The 19,444-nt window shown below is 44.6% G+C and overlaps 1 protein-coding gene across 1 annotated transcript; it reads left to right on the top strand.

Annotated features, from left to right (window-relative positions):
• The first annotated feature begins 626 nt into the window (after nucleotides 1-626).
• On the top strand, nucleotides 627-10,571 carry PLK2 (polo like kinase 2). The gene is made up of 14 exons (XM_035100745.2): nucleotides 627-967; nucleotides 2,132-2,239; nucleotides 2,427-2,543; nucleotides 2,771-2,900; nucleotides 3,197-3,284; nucleotides 3,969-4,064; nucleotides 4,895-5,093; nucleotides 5,191-5,338; nucleotides 6,215-6,312; nucleotides 7,183-7,306; nucleotides 7,748-7,988; nucleotides 8,091-8,220; nucleotides 8,320-8,430; nucleotides 9,806-10,571. Exons 1-14 carry the CDS (start codon nucleotides 719-721, stop codon nucleotides 9,995-9,997), a joined length of 2,031 nt encoding a protein of 676 aa, XP_034956636.1. The 5' UTR covers nucleotides 627-718; the 3' UTR covers nucleotides 9,998-10,571.
• Nucleotides 10,572-19,444: the final 8,873 nt, after the last annotated feature.

The raw sequence follows: 19,444 nt of genomic DNA on the forward strand, positions 1-19,444 counted from the left end.
GCCATTGTTCCATATAGGGAGCTGATGAATTCTCCCCACTGGCCTTGAGGCGGCTTGCAAGGGTTATGGCAGGCAAGGTGCAGGCTTGGACTTTTGCTACGCAGCTTTTCAAAGGAGCAAAGGGACCAGGGGCCGTTGTGGCTGGGGGGCCCCATTTCTCTATCCGGTGGCTGCGTTGTCATTTGCCGGGCCAACATTAAAGGGTTATACGGGAGCTGCCCGGCCTTGGCGCGGCTGGGTACTGTGGATCACCCACCGCAGTGAAAAGCTGGACTGTTTCCTCAGAAAGAGGTCCGGCCGGCGGCGTGGCTTACTCCTAAGGAAGCGCGCGTTGACTGGGAAGGGCCGTCGTTCGGGCCAGCGGTTGCAATTACGCGGAGGCCTCTTTTCCCCAAGAGCGTGCCGCTTTGAAGGCTCCAGCGGGGCGCGCGCGCGTTCCCAAGTGCTGTTTAACGCGCGTCGCTGCCGGCGTTCGATCGGGTCTCCTGCGCGGCCAGACGGACAACGCGCTGCACGCTATAGGCCACTCTGCGCTTCGGAAGGCGGTGCATTGTGACGTCGAGGCTCGCGGGGCGGGGCGCCTGCCCGCGCTATAAAAGGCCGTGGAGGCGGCCGCCGTTTCGCAGAGCGAGCGTTTGGCGCAGCGGCGGCGGAGCTTGGAGCTGGTTGGAAGCGGGAGCGGGGTTTGTTTCGCTGGGACAAGCCTGCCGACGGGGCTATGGATTTATTGAGGACTATCGCTTACCAGCCGGGCAGTACAGCAGCCGGCGGCGGCGGTAGCAGCAGCGGGAAGATGGGCGAGCAGACGCTGGGCAAGTCCTGCAATGGGGAGTCGCGAAGGAAGAAAGCGGCGGAGTCGGCAGCCGAGCAGCATCACCACCACCCTCACTCGGCCACCGAGATCTCTCGGATTATTACCGACCCCACCACGGGAAGGCGATACTGCCGCGGCAAGGTGCTGGGAAAGGTAAATGCCCGGCGGCGGCGGCAGTTTTAGGGACTCGTCTCGTGGATCTGTCACTGCTGTGCAGAGCTGGTTGTAACGTCGGGGTGGGGTCAACATCGATTTATTTTGATTGTGGGTTTTTTTTTTTTTTTGCCAGTGCGTTTTGCCAGTTCTGGCACGCAGGCGCCCTCCCCAATCTGAGCCTCCGTACCTGGGGCAACCCAGCCAGATGTATACAAATAATAATAATAATAATAATAATAATAATAATAAAGTATAATAATAATTAATAGCACTTCCCTCCCCTCCTCCCGGTCCATCTATCGTGCCTTTTTATTTCCCTTCCTTTGCAAAATTCCGAATATATTTGCTTCTCAGAAAAAGGGCATTTTACATCCAGTGTTCTATTAATTGGGGCTTTGCTGCACTATCTTGACTCCTTATGTCCTGCTGGCTTGATTTGCAGCCCCCTGTGTTTTTATCAGTTGTGTTTTATCACCTCTGTGGATCACTTACGGCACCTATCGAAGTAGGCTGTTTGTTACCTGTGGAGGCTGGTGCATGCGTAAGCTGCCAGCCTTAAAGGGCTGCTGAACAAAAGACAAGGCGGCTCTACATGGATAGCTGCATGGAGAGGGAGGGCAGCTATCGTGTGTGATGAATGTACATGTCTTGTCAGCTGTTCTTCTCCCAATTACATGCAGCAGAAAACTGTCGGTTTCTGTGCCTTTCATCTTGAGCACTTATGGCAAAAATGGATAAATGTGTGTGCATTTGTCAAAAAATAAGAATCTGTAGAATTGCCTACATCACACGAGGCAGTTGGGGAGGGTTTTGTCCTCTCACTACAGGTTTATGCTGCTAGTCCTCAAGCCTTTTACAGGCATTTGTCTGTACAGTACCTTTGTTGCATGTTTTTGACTGCTGGTTGAGAGCTTGCCTGGGGGGCTCTCTTTAGCATCCAAGGCTCTGCATTAATTTGATTAGCAAAGAGTGAGAATTGAGAGCACACTGCAGACTGTCCTTTGGCTGCAGACTGTCACCGTTTTTTTTTTTTTGCAGTTATGGTCCCTTGGTGGTTCCGATTTTTCCTGCTTAACTTGGGCTCCCTGAAGAGGGAGGCGGAGGGGAGTTTCTCAGCTGTCTCGTCTAATGTGCTTCTTCTGCTCTGCCTTGTCTCTTCAGGGCGGCTTTGCAAAATGCTACGAGATGACGGATCTGACCACAAACAAAGTCTATGCTGCAAAGATCATTCCTCACAGCCGAGTAGCCAAACCTCATCAAAGGGAAAAGGTGTGTATGTGTTGTGACGCTCCTTTTAGGAATCTCTTTATGTGCTTGGGTGGCCCTTCCCTTTCTCCCTCTGCAGTGGCTTGCTCGCCTATAAGCCCTGTCTCTTCCCACGGCGGTGGCATGTGGACATTGAGGTGCCAGTAATAACCTGCTTCTCGTTTGTGTGTGCCCTTTTCTCCTCTTCCAGATTGATAAAGAGATTGAGTTGCACAAGATGCTCAATCACAGGCACATTGTGCAGTTCTACCACTACTTTGAGGACAAAGAGAACATTTACATTCTGTTGGAGTATTGCAGCCGAAGGGTGAGCATCCATGGGGAGAAATCCAGGATTCCCTTGCATGGAATTGGCAGATAGTGTAAAAATGTTTAATGTGTAAAAGGTATTGTCCATAGTTTCTTGAGGCAGCCCTTAATTCCTTGCCTTTGACTCCACCCCCCAGCTTTTTTCATAATGCTAATAATGTTTATCGTGTGGTTTCAGCTGAGTGACCTTGTCTGTGGGTTTCTCTCTTTTCTTCCTCTCACCAGTCCATGGCTCACATATTGAAAGCAAGGAAGGTGTTGACAGCACCAGAAGTGCGATACTACCTCAGGCAGATTGTGTCAGGATTAAAATACCTTCACGAACAGGAGATCTTACACAGAGACCTGAAGCTAGGTATGTTGATCTCCCAAGACACTGGGCTTATAAGGTGTTGAAAGAGCAGTTTCCTTTCTCATAGACTGAACTGCTGTTTAAAAACTGCAATTCATGGGGATTAATGAATAGGATCAGCTTCTCTGGCAGTGGAGTCTTGGAGTGCTTGAGTAATAGCGCTAAGTATTCATTCATAAAAACAAAAGCACCAACTATGTGCTGGCCTTCTTTAGACGCGAGTCAGCACTTGTCTTACACGTCATGACATTGAATTAGACTCACCAGGTTTCCTCTTCCTCTCCGCCTTGCGTCTGTAGGTAATTTTTTCATTAACGATTCCATGGACTTGAAAGTGGGTGACTTTGGGTTGGCAGCAAGGCTGGAACCACTGGAGCACAGGAGAAGGTAAGGACCTGAGAAGGAAAGAGGGCAGCAACTGAAATACAGCAGAACTGCCTTGGGATTTGTAATCTCTAGTTATGTATAGCAGTGAGAGATGCTGGCTCTTATAATGCGTTTAAATCATTGGCTTGCAAGCCAGGATATCTGACAGCTGATCAATGTTCTTGCTGGCCTTTTTTGGAACAGTTTAGTGGGTCAGCTTCTTCTGCTTGTGAACAACCCCAATTATTTCCAGGCCCATGCACATTTTTTGGGGGGGGGGGAAGTCTTATACTGTATAGCTAATGGTGAGTTGCCACCATGGGGCATAGGAAGCTTCCATATACTGAATCAGACCATTGGTCTAAGTAATTCCCTGTTGTCTGTACTGGCTGGCAGCAGCTGTCCAGGGGTTTATGCAGGGGTTTCACACAGCCTCACCTGGAGATGCCAGGGATTAAACTTGGAGCCTTCTGTATGCAAGGCAGATACAGACTGTTTGCATATAGCAAAGAATTAAGGTGGAACCTGTGTAGTATTTAACAAAAACATATAGCTTTGGGGGCCAAACTAATGCACTGACTTGGGATTTTGGATTGCATTGGTTTCACTAAAATGTATGACAAACATTGATTTTTTGAGAGAGTCTTAACTGTTGTTGAACTGATAGCTAATTGTTTTAACTCCTCATTCAATTGTCTTTTTCAGAACCATCTGTGGCACACCAAATTACCTCTCCCCAGAAGTTCTGAACAAACAAGGGCATGGCTGTGAATCTGACATTTGGGCCTTGGGCTGTGTCATGTGAGTATTTAGCTGGTGTTTGGTCCTGTCTACAACTGTGTAACTAGTGGGTGGGCTTTGCCTTTCTCGAGGTCTTCAAGCAGACCTTCAACACATCTCTTTGAGCAGTTGCGCTGAGCAGGAGGTTGGACTATGTAACCTACAAGTCCCCAAGTTGCGCTCCTGTGACCTGTAACTATTCAGGTTACTCAGAACTCTGGAGATTTGGCTTATTTTGCACAATAACCTTTGTTTGTGCTAGTTGTATATGGGGGCAAAAAACAATGCAAGGTATTGTGAAGCCTCACCTTCTGACCTCATCTCCCCCCTTTGAAATCACAGTAAACACACTCTCCAGAAATCTCACCAGGAGATATTATTGCATGTGTGGGCAGTCTTCTTAGAGGACCGAGTCAAACCAGTCTAAGGTCCACCATCAGCCTGGTGATGTCATGCCCATCTAGTTGGCAGGCTCCTCGAAGGCTTTGGATGGGATGCCTTTCCCAGAGACCTTCTGCATGCAGAGTCTTTAGCAGTTCCACTGATCAGCTGTGAGCCTTTCCAGCACCACTTCCCACTCCTTGCAGCCCCATGGTATTGGGATGCTGAATCTGCATTGGTTACCAAACCCACACATTCTTGGGCCTTGCACAGACCTGTGGCCTGTTCTTGATCTCAGTTCAGCCCCATCTCACAAACCTTAGCTGACATAACCTTTTCCAGTACTAGTAATGATGGGTGCTCTTTACTTAAAGACTACTTAAATTGAGACCCTTCTTATAAACATTTTTTAAAAAAATTATTCTTGGCAATGATTCAAATAATGAATTGTATACTTCCTCTTCCAACAGGTATACAATGCTACTTGGAAGGCCTCCATTTGAAACAACCAATCTGAAGGAAACTTACAGGTGTATAAGGGAAGCGAGATATTCCTTGCCATCGTCTTTGTTGCCTCCTGCAAAGCACTTGATTGCAAGCATGTTGTCGAAAAACCCGGAAGACCGCCCCAGCTTAGATGACATCGTTCAACACGACTTCTTCTTGCTGGTTGGTAGCATTCTTGCTCTTGGTTTGTTTCGCTTCTGTTCAGAGCTACAGCTGACGGCCCACTGACAGCCCGTTTTTGTACATCTTGTTTCCTCAGGGCTTCACTCCAGAGAGGCTTCCAGCTAGTTGTTGTCATACAGTTCCCGACTTCAATTTGTCAAGCCCAGCTAAGAATTTCTTCAAGAAGGCAGCTGCAGCTCTCTTTGGGGGCAAGAAGGAAAAAGCAAGATATTTTGACACACACAGTAAGCAGATATATTCATACCTGGCTACTATCTATGTACTACAGTAGGCCGACTTCAGGCTGGAAGGATCAATTTAGTATCTTACTTAAGCCATCAGGTGCAAAAGAACATCTTTTCTGAGAGGGAAACCCTTTTTGTTGTTCCTGTATCATTAAGTAACCCAGATTCCAAAAACTTGCTGATCTATCTTACAAATCACCCAGAGATCTATGAGTGGATACCAATCTATCCTCTGCCCATCTGTAACAAATACAGTGGTGCCTCGCTAGACGAATTTAATTCGTTCCACGGGTCTTTTCTTATAACGGAAAATTCGTCTAGCGAATCCCATAGGAATGCATTGAAATTTTTTTGAAATTTTTTTTGCCCATAGGAACGCATTAATTGAATTTCAATGCATTCCTATGGGAAACCGTGATTCGCTAGACGAATTTTTCATAAAACGAATTCGTCTAGTGAGGCAACCTCCGTTCGAAAAATCCTTTCGTTAAGCGGAAATTCCGTTAAGCAGGGCATTCGTTAAGCGAGGCACCGCACCACTGTACTTAGTGCTGATCTCTTGCCACCTTTAAAGGCTTGGCATTTTATGTATACACACTGCTAAGTTTTTAAGGCAGAGCTGCTAAAGCATCACTGTTAGTTTTTGAAGCCGGTCTATTATTGGCTGGAGTTCCTGGTCTGCTGACTCTTTCTATAATATAAGAGCCATGCTCAGCTCTGTGAGATGAGGCACATACAAAGGAAGCAGCACTCCAGGAAGAGACAGCATGTCTTCTCAAGGGAAACTGCAGGAAGTATTGTGTACCAGACAGTCATGTGCTCTTGGATGGGGGAAAAAACCCTCTAAATTTCCTGTGACTTTATTCTCCCTCCCAGATCGGCTTGCTAAAGAAGATGAAGAAATATACAAGCTTAGACATGACTTAAAAAAGACCTCAATAACCCAGCAACCCCTGAAACACAGACCAGAGGAGGTATGTATTTCGGTTGGTTGGGCTTTTTTTTGTAACAGGGTAGCCTGCATTGCTGAACACAAGCAAAAACGAGCGGCTAGCGAAATCCTTGAGAGCTCAGGAAGCTTAGGGCGTAATCTCGTGACACGGCTGTCATAGCCTTTGACATCTGCGCAGGGTCTCTGACTCCAGAACTCATTAGTGCAAATCATCCAGCATCTGTGTGTCTCCGTACTGCATAATCCTGAGATGCTGTCAGCTGCCCCTCCTCTTCCTTAGGAAGACTTTTAGCTCAGGATAAGCCAGCAGTTCTGAAACTTCAGTTGCATTTGCAATCTCCAGCATGTTTGGGAGTTGAAGCAGGCCTGGTGTGTGTGCAGACACAGGCAGAATATTGAACGTAACTAAATAAAAATGTAGAACAAACAGCACAAGAAGCTCTTCCAAGCCTTGTTAAGAAAACATCTTTCCATTGTTCAAGAAATGGGACCCAGTTTGCAACCAAGAAGAATTTTTATTTTTGGTAGTTCAAGTTGCTAAAAGGTCAGAACAAGTTTGGAATCTTCCCCAGTGATTTATCACAGCCTCTTCCTAGATACATAAGTGAAGGGAAATCAAAGCTTGCTATCATCTCCTGATGCTAGGTGACCTTGCCTTCCCTGAAAGGGAACTCAAATGGAGTTTGTGTGGCATGTACAATGCACACTGCATTGTTGCGGGCAATAGCAAAAGCCCTTTTGCATGTATCCTGTTCATCACAGAGATAAGCACCTTGCTAGTGAGGCCTAGCTACCAGGGTACCTGCAAAACGGAATCTGAAACATCATTAATTGTGCAAGAATCTGTCCTTGGTGGTCCTTGGCAACAACATGGTGTCTTCTGCCTTTTCAGGAGATCCAGCCTCCTAGCACCACTGTAGCCAAACCTGGCATGCTAGCAGAAACCAAACAAATCGGAGATGCTATCCGGATGATAGTTCGGGGGACATTGGGAAGCTGTAGCAGCAGCAGCGAATGTAAGTATGATGCACATGGCGTTAAGTAGACGGTTCTGTGTTTAGTCTGTACTTCAAGCAAGAATGTAAGATTTAGGGCCTGGAAAGAAACATTCTTTCTCCCATGTCAAACTGGCCAGGCAAATAACCTAGAGTAAAAACCTACAAATTTGGTTAGCGAGCCTGTGGAACTGTCATGTCTTCCCTCCCCACAAAGAACTGCAAGAATTGATGGGAGTGCAGATAAATCCCCAAGCCCTTTTAAAACTTAGTTTTTACAGCTTCTCTTTCTGTTTGGAACTCTGAGAACTTCAGTACAAATTCTGTAGCAGAAATTGCAAAACCGCCTTTTAGGGGCATAATCTGAGACGATAGGCCAATGAGAAATGTACAGGAGGTAGGCTCGTTGACAACTCTGCATGTGGTTTCTGTAACGTTCCTTCTTCTTTGCCCCTCACCCAGGCCTCGAAGATAGTACTATGGGAAGCGTGGCGGACACTGTGGCTAGAGTGTTGCGTGGCTGCCTGGAGAACATGCCAGAATCTGACCACATTCCCAAAGAACAACTGGCTGCGTCTTTCCAGTGGGTCACAAAATGGGTGGACTACTCAAATAAATACGGCTTCGGTTACCAGCTGTCGGACCACACGGTGGGCGTTCTCTTCAACAATGGTGCTCATATGAGTCTTCTTCCAGACAAAAAGTAAGTGGCTGGCTCAATGTACAACGAAGTTTTCACTTGACGCTTTCCTCTCTTGTGTCTACTTGAACTTAATATTCTTCTTCTTCTTCTTTTTACCTTCAGAACAGTCCATTACTATGCAGAGCTTGGTCAGTGCTCAGTGTTTTCCGCTCCGGATGCCCCTGAACAGTTCATCAGTCAAGTAACTGTTTTGAAGTACTTCTCTCACTACATGGAGGAGAATCTCATGGATGTAAGTGATGTGGATGAAACGGCTTGGAATCCTTTGCTGATCAAAGCCTGTGTGTTGATGAACTCTGCTCTAACCAAGACCATGTGTTCTCCTTTTCAGGGAGGCGATCTGCCCAGTATAACAGATGTCCGTAGGGCCAGACTTTACCTCTTACAGTGGTTGAAATCTGACAAGGCATTGATGATGCTCTTCAATGATGGCACCTTCCAGGTAGGCAGAGTTTCTTCTCTCTCTCTCTTTCTCTCTCTCTCTCCTCCCTCTCTCCTCCCTACTCCCTCCTCCCTCCTCCCTCCTCCCACCCACACATGCAGTTTGTTCAAAACATGTAGGGGCTTGTTATCTGGAATCAGTGGGTATTAGATCTTAAGATGGTGAGTGTACTATTTTTACACAGTGTGTTATCCATCTAAGGAGCTTGTCACAACTTGATGACAATAGTAACTTACCATAAATAGCGTTAATAAGCTATTGTTCAGCTGACTCCGTGAAAGATGAGGAGCCAGTGACTTGAAGGGCCAAACGTGCTACTTTCACAAATCCCAAGGCCAAAAGTGAAGTGTACACAGATGTAAAATGGGCTTTCTACACGTTACATGATTTTGTATCATCTGTAATACTTGGTTTATTCTATTTTGAGGGGGAGGCTGTTGGGTTTGGAGCAACAAGACACCATAGGCACTAGGACAGGCATAGGCAAACTTTTGGGACTACAACTCCCATCATCCATGACTACTGGTCCTGTTAGCTAGGGATGGTGGGAGTTATAGTCCCAAAACATCTGGAGGGCCAAGTTTGTTTATGCCTGCACTAAGATCTAGTAAGAGGTTGGTGAACCTGTGGGCCTCCCGATGTGGCTAGACTACAGCAGCCATCCTTTACGATCTTAGTTGGGGCTGATGGGCATTTTAGTCAAACACACCTGGATGGCCACAGGTTAACAGCCTGTGGTCTAATGGAGATCTTCCCATACATCACCTTCTGTGTTCCTCTGCTCTCAAGCTACCTGAGGTTTGCAGTGATTTTAGTTTTAATAGATTATTGTATTTTATTTTTCTGTTGGAAGCTGTCCAGAGTGGCTGGGGAAACCCAGCCAGATGGGCGGGTATAAATAATTACTATAATATTATTATTATTATTATTATAGTTCTCAAATTCTGGACACAAGCCTCTACCAACTAAAGATGAACAATACCTTTACTTCTTAAGGGGTGGTTATTGGATACATAACAGCTTCATCCTTTAAATGTGTTATGCAGAAGTAAATTCTGCTTCAAGGAGACTTGCTTCCAAATTGTGTTGCCGTTTCATAAATTAAGGCTTGCAATCTTTGTCTTCAAGAAGGTGATCTTGATCAAGACCCTATTGAGCTTAGTCAAAGAGATGCTCTGTCTTGTAGGCATTTGATATTCTGTAGCACATGAGCAAAGGCTTTTTTTTTTATTATGCTTCTAATCTAGGCTGTAAAGGAAGGCTCTGTCCATGAAATACTTGCAGAGCAATGCCAAAAACTGAAAGCAGTGCCATGAAATGTGCGTTGAGAGGTTGGAACAATTGCATTAAACAGCAACTCTTAATTTCTTGGCAGGTGAACTTCTACCACGACCACACAAAAATCATCATATGCAACCAAAATGAGGAATATTTGCTTACTTATATCAATGAAGATAGGCTATCGACAACGTTTCGCTTGACGACCCTTCTGATGTCTGGATGTTCCCTGGATCTAAAACAGAGAATGGAATACGCGTTGAATATGCTGTTGCAAAGATGCAATTAAATTAAAAGGAACTCTTCTAAAACCAAAAGGACTTCTCTCACTGAAGTCTACAGTGGAGGCAGTTGGAAAAAGCTAGTATGTTGATGGATGAGTGAGGAGTAGGGACTGGTACGAACAAATATCTTATGTGCTGGGCTGGTACCAGACATGGAGCCTACTGCAGCTGTCTTTATTGGATTAATGGTGTGACAAGGAATTCCTTTGGAGTGTAGCTTTCCTTGGTTCACTCCCTTTTGAAAGATATGAGTTGGACTTGAAGCTCTGCAGAGAACAGTTCTGATGGAGGACTTAAAACTGTGAATAACGCTTGAGGAATTGGGAGGGAGGGAGATCTCATTGTTGTCGAATAACTATTTGGGGCAGCTTGTGGCTGCTTAACTGTGAACTATGGCCATACATTTTTTCTTATTTCTTCCAAGAACTGATCACACTTGTGGCTGGCAAAGTGCATTCCTTGTTAATATTCTTTTTTTATTTATTACAGCCCAAAGTGAAGTATTTATTACATACATTTTTTTGCAACCGTGATTTTAAATATACATTTGTTGGCAATAAAGAGTGGGAAAAACCTGAAGCGCTGGTTTCAATATATGCCTTTTTTCCCTCTGAGCTCTGGATTTAATTCTAACCGGTAAAAGTAACATGCAAGATAGGAGGTTCAAGGTCAATATTTGGTTCCAAAGGGAATATAGTTGATTCCTAATTCTGATGAGGTGGAATGGGCCTCCATCAGCGTTTACAGTGGTTTATTTCCTACCTGCAGGAGTCTGCAATCTGCTTGGATAACAGCTTTTGCACAATTTATACAAACCATGGTGGATGTGGCTCGTACATTAGCCTGACAAAAAACTGGTGCTGTTCACCACAGATCATGGCTGAAATCCTAATACTTGCTTACATGGAAGTGGGTCCATTGTACTCAGTAGGGTCGATTTCTGAGTAGATATGAATAGGATTGCAATGAATATTATTTAAATGTCTGCCTTAGTGTTACCTTCAGAGTTTAAATGGGGTTTTTTAAATATACAAGGTCGAGGGCCTCTAAATTTTGTTTCTTATGGTATCCAAGTCTACCTTGGTCCCTGCAGAATAAAAACCTCTCTTCTTCCTACTACTTTGGCTTGAAGGAGAATCTCTTGCTTGTAAACTCTTGCAGACATCTGACCATTGTGAAACTCCAAGAACATAGTACTCAAGCAAGTGTGGTTCTCCCATCAGCCTTCCAACAAGTATAGGGTGTTGGGTGTTTTGTAATGGTTCTATTCAGCCTTTTTTGGGGGGGGGACTGATGTCAGGTGATCTCTAGGTGAACTTTGGTCAGCATGAAAATTAGCCATGCGGCAAAACCTTGAATTCACCTTGCTTCCTGAAAATGCCAAGATGGCAAACGGAGGGTTTAGCCAGACTTCTGCCAAACGGAAGGCTACTCAGTTTTAGTAGTCTCTGAAGCAGGCACATTGAAAGTGGCGACACTTGGATCCTGTTTGTATATATTCATGATAAGCACTGTTGGAAGGACTCTAAAACCCCACTCCTTGTGTATACTTCCAATAGCCATGAATAGGTACCGGGGGGGGGGGGGGTAACTTTATAAAATCTGTTTTGTGGAATCTGCATCCTGTTAATGCTGATTGAGAAGCTGAGCATTGTCCTACTGAAGGCACAATGTTCATTACTTCCCTAGATTCACAAAGTAGTGACACACAAAAGATGAAGACAAAGATGTTTCTCAAAGGGACCTTTCAACTGCCTAATGGGATGCGACCAAAATTAGGCCACTGGATTAACCTTAATTGGGAGGTGTGTGTCTCAAACGTTCCACTCCCCAGGGGCTACTTGAGAAGGCTGGAAGTTACAAAGCCCCACCAGTCACAAAATGACAGCAAATGGAGATGGTTTGACATAAATGGCTGGCAACTCAATCTAATCCCTCTTGGAAATGGCTAAATTCTTTGCCTCGGTGATTTTCTTATGTCAGGGAGTTCCACAGTTAACTTGAAGAAAACATTACGGATATCAGAGTATCATAAGTCTATTTTAGGTAGAATCTGCTGGAAGCTCACAAGTGGAGATGGCTTTTTATTTGCAATCCTCATGTGCCTCTCAGCATTCTTATTCCATTGCCTCCCATTTTCCTTTCTTCTTATTTTCCATCCCAGCTCTTTCTATATACATTTGCTTCTTCCTTCTGTAAAAGCACCACTCTCTTTTTATCACCTTCCTCTCTATTCCAGTTTATTAGTCGTAGCAGTAAAGTACCAACCACTGGCTTCTTCCCTCAAGAGGAAGACCCCAATAAATGTCTGCATCTCCCAGCCACCTTTCCTAAGCTCCACTTTCTCTCCTTTGCCCCCCACGCACCCACATCTGGAGGGCCAAGGTTGCCTATGCCTGCTCTAAGGCATTGAGATCAACCCATGATAATGTGCCAACAGAAGAGGAGAAGGACTGGGGAAGGGGTTGATGGTGTGTGTGTGGGGGGGTTCCTTGAAGTCAAGTTAGATAGGTTGGTTTACTTTATTTTGGACCTGAGGGTGGGAGGGTTAGGACCTTGGGCATTCTCTCCCTCATCCTATCACTGCCATGCTGGCATAGTGTTGCCCTTTGCCCAACAGAATCTGACAACTCTCATTCATTGGGCTCCTCCAGACGACCCAATTATTCGGCATTTGTCCTGATTTCCTTGCCCAAAGCTTACTTTGTGTCCAGTCGAGCATCCGTTCTGATTTGTTTATGAGGCACTTATATGACAATGAGCATTCATCCTGATTTGCTTGCAGGGTGTTTGCACATCTACCTGTTAATTAATTAATCAATCAATCATTCATCCATCCGTCCATCCAACACTTTTGAAGGCATTTTCCCATCAATTTCAAACCACAATGTTTGTTTGTTTTTAAAAAAATAGTAATTGTGGATTTGTTGCTTCAGGATGACAGAACTCGTCAATCCACTTTGAATGCACAAACCTAATGTTCCCGTGTGCATTTGCATCCCTCCTGCCAAATATTGTCAGTTTGGAGGCACCCTTTTTACCGCTTATACTAGGGAAGCTGCTACTCCCTGCAAATTTTGTTGCGTGATGGCGACGCAGCTCATTCTACGCCGGCAAGGATATATGCAGAGAGGTGAGATGGTAAAGGCTACTTTTAACAGCTTGTTTTAATGCGGTGAGGCAAACAAAGTTCTCCAAGGGCTCATCCAGACTTCCTTTTGTGTAGGGTTGCCCAAAGTTGTTGAGCTTTTTTGTGTGTGTGCAGTCTCAAATGAAAGGTTTTTCAGCTGTTTTTAAGGAATAGACTTCCAGCATGGGTTGCTATACATCAGGCATGCCCAACTTGCGGCCCTCCAGATGTTTTGGCCTACAACTCCCATGATCCCTAGCTAAGAGGACCAGTGGTCATGGATGATGGGAATTGTAGTCCAAAACATCTGGAGGGCCGAAGTTTGGGCATGCCTGCTATACATCAATCATACATGTTTTTGCCCCTGCATTTTCCTCAAAGTGAGGATGAGCCTTTATTCCGGGGGGTGGGGGTGGGGGGAGCTTTAAGACCTGTGCAGAAAAGAACATACACAGCCGGATTCAACTAATGAGTCCCCTTAGCAAAAGCCAAAGCAATAAACAGCACAAAAAAACCCCGACACCCATGCCCCCAAATTGGCTTGGAGGGGTGGGAGAAACCTCAGAATAGTGCATTGTGGGAGGAGAGGGGATGTTATATGGCAGTGGTTGCGTTGATGGAACCATCTCTTTAGCACAACACTTATTTCGTCCGAAAATGGGCGGGGGAAGTATTCCAAATGATGGGATTGGAGAACTGTACCAAATGACTGTTATCTGGAACACCACCTGCCAATCATTGCCTAACTCCCGAAACATCTGTAATTTCAAACACAGCTTCTCTGCAACATCCCATCCTTTTCATGAAACACTTGGCTTCCTAAATTATTTTTATTTAACCTTCATTTCAGACATTATTTTATGTAAAATCTATCTTACATCTAGAGAGTCTGAGATTCCCTGGTGGTACTTGCAAAGGATCCATTACTATGCATGGTTGAAGGTTAGGTAGGCCTATGGTTGACATTCAAAGAACACTACATGTTTAATCTGACTCAGTGATAATTTGTTCTCCCCTGGATACTAAAAACGATGATTTCTACTGGGTGCCATCCAACACTCTGTGAGTGGACTTCCTCTCATACAGTGGGACTTCTGTTTCCCCTCTTCCTCACTGCAGTCTCTCCCACTCATCCCAAATCTACTCCAATGGGCTTCCCAACCCCACAGATCAGACCGGAGAGTGCTGGGGATCTGTAGGGGGAGAAAGGGAAAGTCCCATTCCACTCTTCATCTGAGACTGCTGGATGTCAGCCATTGAAATGCACTGCCATAATATCGAAGAAAAGATGGGATTTGTGAACTTTCTCCTTGGCAAGAACCCCTTGATAGTGTGCTCAGTGCTACTCATTTCAGTTCCGAAAGTATCTGTGCTTAATCTGATTTTTATCAAAGATTAAACCTATCAAAGGATGATCTGTACCACAGTTTACAATACTTCACAATACTATGAATCTATATTCCAAATATAAGTCTCTGAAATCGGTTGATTCATTTGGTAAATTAAAAACAAGAACTGTTTTAACAAGAGAGAGAGAGAAAAAGATGTGTATTATTTCAGATGGGAAGTTCTACAGTCTCCACTAAAGATCCTCAATATATCTCTTCTAGTGAGATAATACTATATTTTAATTAGTTCATTAATCATTTAGTTTTAAGGAAACATGGTAAATGACAAACAACTTTTATTAGCAGAGAGAGAGTGTCTCGGACAGGATGCAGCAACCATCAACAAATGTACAGTAAATGCCTGCATCCCAGAGGGAGCTTTGAGCTAAATGGCTGCTTATAAAATCCAATTCTAACTTCTCCGGCTTGCTACAGATGTAATCTTGTGCTCGTAATCTGCAGCTTCCTGTGTGCTTTCATGCTTTTTATGCCTTATTAAGTTCTGTGGTGGCAAACATCCCTCTGATTGAATTGCTACTGCTTAATTAGACCGATACATTCAAATTAAGATGTTAAATGCCATTTAAATATATGGTGTTGAAATCTAATATCATGGTTCATCAATGTTTGGAATTTACTTTAATAGAACATAAGGATTTGGCCTGTGGGATTTATTCTTTTTAATTTTGTTTTCAGTATGAAGCTGCCACCCCCACCGGCAACGGCTTTGATGAATTCAGGCATATCAGACATGAGCACTTAAGATGGGACGATGTTCAACACAGCAAATATATAGTGTCAGGCTTGGCGGGAGGTGGGGGGGGGAATGAGTTTCTGTAGAACAGAACTGCTTCGTAGGATCACTTCCTGGATTGTGTTATGGAACGGAACTAAATGCAGAGAAAGGAAGAATGTGATAGGCTCATGGAGGAATTCTGAGCAAGCAGTTTGAGGATAGGGACTGAGTCATGGTGAATACTTATTGAGTTCTGGGTCACTGGTTCAAACCTGGCTCGTGCCAGTAATTACTGAAGGCTATTCCTCTTTGCCGATTGCTCAATTTGCCTGTGCAAATAGGACAGTGAATTAGGTATAATGTTAAGTGGACAGTCTACTGAGCAACACAGCAACCACCTCTTAGCTAATGACTGTGTTACTGTTCAGTTTGGTCATATAGCAAACGCTCCCTATTTTCCAGGGACAGTCCTGGATTTACAGAAGTCGTCCCAGTTTCTGATTTGATCCCGGAATGTCCCGCTTTTCTTTAGGGTGCCCCTATTTTCGTCAGAGAAATGTTAGAGGGTACGATTTGTTGTTGTTTAGTCGTTTAGTCGTGTCCGACTCTTCGTGACTCCATGGACCAGAGCACGCCAGGCACTCCTCTCTTCCACTGCCTCCCGCAGAGAGTACCGTAGGATGTCCCTATTTTCTTCAGGGAAATATTGGAGGGTATGGAGTTATGTGACTCCCGAGCCAAGAAGATAAGTAACTATACAACCTTTAGAAGACATCTGAAGGCAGCCCTGTGTAGGGAAGTTTTGAAATGTTTAATATTGTGTGTGTGTGTGTGATATAAATAATAAAGTGATGGTGGTGATGGTTTAGAACATCCCTATTTTCATAGGAGAAATACGCTTTCAGCATATAAATGAGCAGTCTGAATTAGCTACCCTCTCGCTCAGCCCACATATTCGCTGGACCCATTATGTGATCGCTTAAAGCACTTGTTCGTTGATACCTGTGGAATGTGGTATGGCAGACTCTTTTGATAAATATGCCGTAGCTGCCAAGTCCGACTGCTGCTCTCTGCTTAACAAGCTAGATAACGCTCAAAGGCACTTCAAAAGGGCTAGAGAGGAAGTATGGAAAACCTGGGCTGAGTTCCGTTTGAGAATACTTTTATTATTCCAAGTCGTGATGGTTCAGTTGTGTAAACAGGATGCAGCCAATCAGTGCTAGGCCAAATTAAATGTAAATCTATGATGTGCCAAGCATTTACCGTAGCTTCGCCATCTTATCAATCTAGCCTTGCCATTGTGTTCCCAAAGCCCCACAGGCTTTCCCTTGAAGAAGATTTCAACTTTCCTCATACTTTAATTCTTCCACAATATTTTTGGGTGAGTGCTCTGTGGCTCACTCGAGATGGCTTCTTCTTCACTGTTTCTTTAGTTATTCCAGATCAGTTTTCCCAGGAGAACCAAGAGTAGGAGGGTGGGGCAGAAAATAGTGCTGAAAACATAGAATTGTGAGACTTTAGTTTCATCTGAAGAGCATGTGCAATGAATTAGGGGAGCGGATATTTGATAGCATTATGTATGGTTGAGAAAATAACCTGCTCTACAGAGAAGCTGAGTTGAAACCAGCCCCTTTGGCTAGGCTGGGCAACTTCTGGCCCACAGGCTTAATTAAACCCAACAGGCCTTTGTATTTGGCCCACTTTGGCCAAGCTATGCCAATTGCCATGCACCCGATGTTATATATGGGTCTGTGGAGGAGGGTGTCCTTTAGCTTGAGGCTGAAAGAATAACAGCCATGTACAAATAATACTAACAGTAGACCACCATCAGTTCCCATTGCAGATTATTTGTATGTTATAATTTCCCCCTGTATTTCCCCCTTCTCTCTCTCTCTCATTTAATTTTATTTCTTCTTTTCTCTTTTCTTTCGTTGTTAAATCTGCAAAGAAAAAGAAAAATGTAAACCAAAATATAGCAAAATAGCATTAAGATGAAAGGTAAGTGACATGGATCACTGAGGTCACTTGCCATAAAATGCTGCGGGAGGGGAAGGATTAAGCATTGCTTCCTGCTCCAAATTCTTCCTATGCTGCTTCTCAGGGAAGAGCCCATGCTCTGAAACTTTTATTACCCACATTTGAACGTAATGGTAGTGCTTCAACACCTCTTTAATATTTACATGATCAAATGGCAACACGTGCATTGTTTTGATTTGCAGCGCCGCATCCAAACCCACCCTATTCCTTTTGTCCATTTTCTGTGGCTTGGAGCCCAAAAGAGAGTGAAAGAAATGGAATTGCCCCAGGCATGCTTTATTGCCGGTAAATGGCAGCACCTGCAGTGCATGCCAACATCTTTAGCGTGACTGGTATTATTGGTGTTAATAACTTCAGCGTGTTGCCCTGATTGTATCATCACCTTTGAAGCTGTTTACACGACCCGTTTAAGAATAACTAGCACTGGTGATATTTCAGTGTCACTGAAGATATGTTGCTGTACGCTGGGAGTGTGACAGTCACTCTGCCGGCTCAAGAATGGTCTGCTTCATCGGTTCACATCTGGAATGATTAACTGTGTTGCCCAAGTGCCCATAAACCTATATAAGTGTGCACCCAATGTTAATAACATAAACCTTTGTCATCGGAGCGTTAAATCTAAACGGCAGATGAAATGCCTCCCTTGGGATTATAGCAAGGGTCCATAACTGCAGCCTGTTGGGATAATGTATGTTGGCAGTGTTGAAAGTGAGTGATCATGGCAGGAGCGGAGGCCAGTTTATTTATTTTATTCCATTCATATTCTGCCCTTTCCTCCTCAAAGAGTCCAGTGGTGATGATAGGAGAGTACCAGCGTAAGCTGTAAGCTTAAATGCTCCCTCCCCCCAAAACTTTTGCCTGCATTCAAGGAAAGCGAGTGCGGTGCCTGCTTTTTAAGCAGACATGCTAGGGCTCAGGACTATATATGGGAACTCTGCCATCTTGCCCTAGATGTGGCCCTCCGAGTGCTGTTGGACTGCAGCTCCCATCATTCCTGGCCGTTGGCCATGCTGGCAGAAGCTGATGGGAGTTGGAGTCCAATGACACAGAATCATAGAATCGTAGAAGTTGGAAGGGACCCCAAGGGTCATTTAATATCCCCACCTCTGCTCCCTCCAGTGACCCATGCCCAGTAAAAGTGTGCTATACCCTGCTCCTTAGGTGAGAATCTCAGCAGATACATGCTCCCAAGCCTATATCCCCACCCCATAATATGAATATTGCCAATGCAGGATACATACTTGCAGGAGAGAATCAATGGGAGACATAGGGGTGCTTAACCCTCTCCCTGCCTACTTATCTGCACCTACATATTTCCCTAGCTGTTCCTCCTGAGGCAGGTATTCTCCAATTAGTCCAGCTTGGGGGTGGGGATTAGGGTTGCCAGACTCAATAGTGGACAGGACTTCTGTGCCTTTAATTGCCCTGCTCTCTTTTGAGTCTGGAAACCTTAAAGAGAAACCAGCAGACCCTTTGTTTAATTTCCAAGCAAAGGGTCTGCTGGTTTCTCTTTAAGGTTTCCAGACTCAAAAGAGAGCAGGGCAATTAAAGGCACAGAAGTCCTTTCCTCTATTGAGTCTGGCAACCCTAGTGGGGATGCAAAATCATATTGGGGAGGGGGACATGCAAGGGAGACTCAGCAGGTAGGTGAAGAGGGTTAAGCATTCCCCTTCGAACCAACTGATTCTCTAGTAGTGGACTTGCTTCCCTCTTCCTCAATTAGTGTTACAAAGTGTTATAAAGCAACACATGATAATATCATTATCATTATACATGATAAATGATAATGATATCATTATACATGATAAAGCGATCTTCAGCCATCTCATCCCTTGCTTTTTCAGGCAAGACCATTTGCAGTCGTTTACAGTCGTCAACAGCTATCAGTCAGTCAATCACCCATTTCCACCACCCTTCTGAGTGATACCCCCTCCCCACCCTTTCTCTACATATAAGCGTCTGGGGACTTCTATTTCAGTGTATCTGAAGAAGTGTGCATGCACACGAAAGCTCGTGCCAAAATAAAAACTTAGTTGGTCTTTAAGGTGCTGCTGGGAGGATTTTTTTTATTTTGCTTCGACTACGTCAGACCAACACGGCTACCTACAGGCTTCCCATTTTGTCCTGGCTTCCCAGTCAGACCAACACGGCTACCTACCTG

This window comes from Zootoca vivipara, chromosome 11 (genome assembly GCF_963506605.1).
Source record: "Zootoca vivipara chromosome 11, rZooViv1.1, whole genome shotgun sequence".
Taxonomy (NCBI): Eukaryota; Metazoa; Chordata; class Lepidosauria; order Squamata; family Lacertidae; genus Zootoca; species Zootoca vivipara.